Raw genomic sequence first — 6,768 nt, 5'->3', positions numbered from 1 at the left:
ACGATAACGTTTATCCATCTTAATATCCACAGTTTTATATTGTGGGTGAACCTTTGTGCCCGTATTCCTTGTTGGATCAAACCATTCATAATAAAAAACTGGAATGTTATGCTTCAGACCAAAGTAATCTAGCTCAAAGATATGTTTGATTATTCCATAAAAATCAGTATTTCCTCCTTCTGCAAGACCTTTCACGTGCACACCACAATTGCTAGTTTTTCTACCTTTGCTTCATTCTTCAGTATGAAACTTGTACCCATTGATAAAATACATGTTCCATGATATGGCCATTGATGCGGGACTGCGAGGCAAGGCAATTATATCTTGGTTAGTAACTCCATTTGTCTCCTCATTTACATATTTCTTCAGCCATATGGGAAACTCTATATGTATGCGCCCAGATGAATCTTCTAAATCTAGAGAGTGGTTCTCTAAGAATATGCTGAAATAAATCACACGATTCATAAGTAAATATCTATTATGATATGCATCAATAATTTGATTGAATATATTATGATGCACACTTACTCAAGATATGGTTTAACCTCATCACAATTTATCAAGACATGCACATGTGAAGACTTCCATTCCTTATCAGATAGAAAATATTTTCGTGACTTCCCACTTGGTCGACCGCCACTTTGTAGAATGGACATTGTAGGTAGAATGTCATCATTGTCTAAATGAGGTTTGTTACTAAGATTTATGGTTGGCAACAAACGAAAAGAGTTGAAATAATGAGAGCAAAAGTAATTTGTCTCGCGATGTATATAATCACTGCATATGGAACCTTCAACTCTAGCCTTATTTGTCACTGCCCTCTTTGAGACTCCCATAAATCTGCACATTCAATCATTCCACGTTTATTAATTTATGATAAACATGCAATAACTTAATAAAATCAACCACAACAATTACCTTTCGAATGGATACATCCATCGGTACTGTACTGGACCACCTAGAATTGCTTCTTTGGCAAGATGGATTGGAAGATGCTCCATTGAGTCAAAGAAACCTGGTGGAAAAATCCTTTCCAACTTGCATATGATAATTGGAATATTCTCATCCAACTTAACTAAGTCGTCCATCCTCAATGTATTGCAACAAAGATCTTTAAAGAATCGACTTAGCTCAGTTAATGGTTTCCAAACCAAATCTGGCAATGAATGGAATGCAATTGGGAGTAAACATTCCATGAAAACATGACAATCATGGCTCTTCATCCCATGCACCGTACCCTTTTCTACATTGGCACACCTACTGAGGTTTGAAGCATAGCCATCTGGCATTCTCAATTCCTTAAGCCATTTACAAACCAACTTGGCTTCAGATTTGGTTAGAGTGTAACTAGCCTTTGGTTTACCATTCTTTCTGTTTTCTAAGGGTTGGAGCTCCAAGTCCCCGCGAAAGCATAATTTAGCCAAGTCTTCTCTTGCCTTTTCATTATCCTTTGTTTTGTCCTTAACATTCATGACAGTATTAAATATATTATCGAAGACATTTTTTTCTATGTGCATCACATCGAGGTTATGCCTTAACAAGTTATCCTTCCAATATGGGAGATCCCAAAAAATACTTCGCTTTTTCCAATTGTGATCCACTCCATACCCTTCGAATTCTTTCCATTTCGCCTCCCATCCAATTTCAGTAACTTTTGGAAAATTACTTATTATCGCCCATATATCTTTCCCTGTGGAAATGGGAGGTGGCTCATTGGTCACAACCCTATTTTTTAGGAAACTTCTTTTACTCCTTCTGAAGGAGTGATTAGATGGCAAGAAACGACGATGACAGTCAAACCAGGAATTCTTATGGCCACTTTTCAAGGTGAAAGCATCAGTGTGTTCCATACAATGAAGGCATGCCAATTTACCTTGTGTTCCCCATCCAGATAACATACCATAGGCTGGAAAATCATTAATTGTCCACATCAAGCAGGCTTTCATGATGAAGTTTTGTTTTGTAGATATATCATAGGTCAATATTCCATTGGACCACAATCGATGTAGATCATCAATCAATGGTTGCAAGTAGACATCTATCTTTAATTTAGGGTTTTTAGGTCCGGGTATGAGGCATGCCAAAAACAAGTATGGTTTGGTCATGCACATTTCAGGGGGGAGATTATACGGAGTAACTATTATTGGCCAACATGAGTATGGAGAAGCAGACGCTTGAATGTAAGGAGTAAAACCATTTGAACACAGACCCAACCTTACATTTCTGGGTTCCCTAGAAAAGTCAGGATATACACTATCAAAATGCTTCCATGCTTTTCCATCTGACGGGTGGCGAAGGATATTGGAACTATTTTTGTTCATGTGATGCCATCTCATTTCAGTTGCCGACTCAGTTGATGCATACAATCTTTGTAATCTGGGAATGATTGGGAAGTAGAACATTCTCTTCACTGGGATATCTTTGTACTTTCCCATGCCAGTCTTGCGAGGAATGAACCTAGGAGCATTACAAAATTTGCACTCTGATAGCTTGCTATCATCCTTGTAATATAACATACAACCATTCTTACAACAATCAATCTTCTCAACCTTTAGCCCTAACTTAGATACCAACTGTGTTGCTTGGTAATAGTTCTCGGGCAAGCATTTTTGAACTGGACATACACTTTTAAGCATTTGTGCAACAAAATCTAAACCTTTTTGTGGAACATGCCAATTAGACCTAATTTCAAGAAGTTGAGTAGATATTGATAATATTGATTGGGTAGCTCCCTCATAAATGGGCTTGTTGAAAGATATCAACTTGTCATAAAATCGTTTGGCATCTTCGTTGGGAAACTCATCCTCCGTATATTCCTCAACTTCTATGTTATCATTCACGTGAGAGAATACTCCATAAGGCCTAAAAGCATCATACACCATCTGATTCATTGCCTCCATTTGGTCATCATGATGCACATGCTCACTACTATTTGAATCATTCCTTGTATTAACATTGAGCTTTACTTCTCCATGTTGAGTCCAAATCCAATAGTCTGGTTGAAATCCATCTCGATACAAGTGAAGTCTAACATTAGTTGGTGTTCTTATCTTGAGACACTTGCAATTTATACACGGACACCTTATCCCTCCCTCAGATTTACAAATAGGTTGTTTCAAAGCCCTCTTTACGAAGTCTTTAACCCCCGCGAACATACTCTTCTTTCAATCCGTGTCTATTGGAATATACTCTATCGTACATCCAAGTACGATCCATTTTCTATAAGGCAAACAATTAACTCGTCAACCAATGAAAACTAAAACATATATTAGACAAAAATGAATGGCTGATATAATTATCCTACAACTACAAGGAAGAACCATATATAATAAATATGTTCTGAAATTTGTTTTTGAAATGAAGCGTATGCTACCTCATTTGGACTAAAGACAATACTGTCGAAAATATACATTACTATGCTTGCTTAGTGCTATTAAAACTTTATTATTTTAAACATGCACATAATTAAAAAAAATCATTATGTTTATAATGTACTCAAGGACAACCATGTTTCAGAGGAATAATAGTTTTATGGGAAGGCTGCTAGTAAACGTTCTTTTTCCTGTCAGTAAAAGAAGCAAAATAATAACTTTTACAACCAGAACAATGATAAGACATCCTTAACTGCTGAAAATGCAAAAGTAAAGAAAGAAACTGGGAAGCAGCGAGGCTGACGATTATCTTTGCATATCAGAGATGGATGTTTCCTTTAAAACAACCATGGGAAGAACTTGTAAGTGAGAGTCAAATTATAACTGTTCTTGATAAAGATGTGTACATCCTGCTCCAGCCACACATAATAATGGCTCAGTTAGTAAGTACCTTTGACCTTTCTATTTTGCTAGGCCCTTTAAACCAAACCATAAAATATTCTGCTCTACTAAAAAAATCCTGAAATGTTCAAGTTAGGTAAATCTCAACTTATTTTGTATTTATCATTTTGAGTGTTAACATTTTATCTTGTTCTTGGGGGTCAGAGTTCAGTAAGATACCTTGTTTTTTCTTCACTGTGTTGAAAAGTTGAAACTTTTAACTTTTACATATTTATCCCAAAAAAAGTCATTTGTATACGATAATGATAATGTCTGGTAGAACTTGAGTTATTAGGGATTTGAAGAGTTAAACAAGAACAAGGAGGAGAGAAAGAAAGAACAAGAAAAGAGAAAGAACCAATGAATAACAGAATTTTCTATTATTCTCTCAAAGGGAAACCCTTTTTCAATTGTAATAACAGTTTGTTACACTTTACAAAATGAGTTAAAATAATGGAACACATTTTTAAAGAACCTCTTAAAACTCCCTGAAGAGGTTTTGGATTAGATTATAAGTTTCAGCAACTATGGCCTTGGGTGTATAAATATCAGGACATGGTTATCTTGAATTCGGACCTGTAACACCCAATCTACAATTAGTTGAAATTGTGTACAAAATAATTCATTTATTGGTTGATTGGTTGTAGGTGATTGTATATATATATGTTGTTTAATATGCCTAGGAATAGAATCTTAGCAGTAGGAAACAAGACATTCTAATGGAAGTTCAAGAATGATGTAGTGAATTGAAATATGCTTTACTTTCCTGCAGTTTTGATTTCTTTTCACTATTGCTCCTTTCTCCTAATCCTACTCATTGCTATTCAGGTAAAATGGCTAAGTTAAATTAGCAAGAAAATTAACGGATCTGATGCAAAACTATTTGAAACTTAACCAGTCGGATGCAACACATTTTTATAATCTTGATACAACATACAATTGCCATTTAGTTTAAAATAAGTGATGCTTATAAGATACAAGTAGAAACTATACAGCTTTCACAAACACAGGTAGAAACTATATAGCAGAGCAATCAAAATCACATTTAACACCACACATATGTTCATAACAGGAGTATCATAGAAACTATATAGCTTTCACAAACACAGCTTTCACTACTGATGCAAACAGTTAATAAATTTGAGTCCATAAAAAACATTTCCTTCAAAATAAATTATAACCCCAACCTTGAGAAATACTAACTGATGCAAACACTAACTATTGCAAACACTAATTGTTCAGTTTGGTTCCAAATTAACATAGGGATGACTAACCTTGAGAAATAGTTGGCTTTGCAAAATCCCGGATGATATAGTGCTTCGGTTCCAAATTAACTTGCATTCAACAACTGCTTACTGCCTCCACTAAGTAAGATGAGCATTCTTGAAAACCTACATTCAGAAAACCAATTAGCAAACAATTTGATTTTTGTAGTTTCAGACTTAAAGGAGACTTTAAACATATTTGGAAACAATACTAAACTTGCAAAGAAAAGTTGTTTCCAGCATCCACAAAGCTGATAGTTCTGGAAAACCTACATTCAGAAAACATAAAACATATGACTATCTCATACTCATTAAACCAAAACTCCATGGAAATGACTTGAGATGAATATGCATTACCTTTGATGATTCAGAAACCCTTTAACAAGGGATTTTGAATTAGGGAATTAGGGATTCTTCAATGGATTCACGAATTAGGGATTCACGAATTAGGGATTCACGAATCGGTTCACGAAATAGAGAAAAAAGTGATTAACGGAAAAAGGGATTCACGAATTAGGGATTGACGAACCAAAACTCCATGGAATTAGGGTTTTGGTTTTGTGAAATGAAATGGAGGGATAGTGAAATATGACGAGGGAAAAGGAAAGAGGGAAATAAGTTGTTGTGTAATTTTTGGTCCGAAATAGAAAATTCCATAGAGTCCGCCAAGCGGACTCTAAATAATAAATAAAATACTTAAACCTAATATATATATATATATATATATATATATATATATATATATATATATATATATATATATATATATATATATATATATATATATATATATATATATATATATATATATATATTATAGATAAATCAATAAAAAATGTATATGTTATAAGAATAGAGTTGGCTAAGCGGAATCTAAGTAAATAAATAGTAATTAAAAAATAATGCTACTAGATAGAATCGGTCGCACCAACTCTAAATAAATTAATTAAACATTCTTCAAAGATAACAGAACAAGTAGATTCGATTTTGCCGACACTAATAAAAAAATAACCTGTCTTAAAAGATGTACCTAGATAGAGTCCGTTAACGTAGGCTTAGCCGACACTAATAGTGTCCGTGTCGGTGGCCGGCTCTAAACTAGGAGGCTAAAATGACATATTCTAGTAGTGCGTGTTCAGACCTCCATTGAAGGTAATTTACAGAAATTTTAAACTCTTCGATTCTCTTAAATTGTTGCTCAATTCCATTGATTCTTGAGTTGTCTGAAGTGCTACCAATGTAGGCGAGAAGATTGAGTTGCTTTGAGGCCAAATCGAAGCAACTCAGATCATGAACCTCATTTTTCAATTCCACATATCTCTTAATATATTTGGAATTGGAGGAATTGGAGGTCATATTCGTGCTCAGTGATATTTTTTTCTTTAAGATCATGTCCCTGTTTTCTTTATTGGTGATGGTTCATGTTGACCAGTCCGGTGAAGCTCACCGGAGAAGACAACCGGAGCTCTGGCTACGGTGATGATGTGTCTTGAGTCTGAACCATGGGATCCATCTTCCACGTTTTAATCTTGACCGTTCCTTGTGAATTCCATGTGTACATCGCTGTTGACTTGGACATATGTGGAACGCGCGTTTTGGATCATCAGATCTGCCACCTCAATTAATGAGGGAGATCTGATGGTCCACGTATTTTTGGATTTTCTGAATTTTATTTAATTCCATCTTCTTCA

The 6,768-nt window shown here is 34.9% G+C and overlaps 1 protein-coding gene across 1 annotated transcript; it reads right to left on the bottom strand.

The window, feature by feature from the left end:
* Window positions 1–231: 231 nt before the first annotated feature.
* On the bottom strand, window positions 232–3,155 carry LOC127102627 (uncharacterized). Its single transcript, XM_051039974.1, has 3 exons — window positions 919–3,155; window positions 529–840; window positions 232–442 (listed from the first exon to the last, which is right to left on the bottom strand). The coding sequence occupies exons 1-3, from the start codon at window positions 3,153–3,155 to the stop codon at window positions 232–234; spliced, it is 2,760 nt and encodes a 919-aa protein (XP_050895931.1).
* Window positions 3,156–6,768: the final 3,613 nt, after the last annotated feature.

Source organism: Lathyrus oleraceus, chromosome 7, assembly GCF_024323335.1.
Source record: "Lathyrus oleraceus cultivar Zhongwan6 chromosome 7, CAAS_Psat_ZW6_1.0, whole genome shotgun sequence".
In the NCBI taxonomy this organism is placed as follows: Eukaryota; Viridiplantae; Streptophyta; class Magnoliopsida; order Fabales; family Fabaceae; genus Lathyrus; species Lathyrus oleraceus.
The sequence above is the reverse complement of the archived record's forward strand: the minus strand, read 5'-3'. Positions and strand labels throughout refer to the sequence as shown.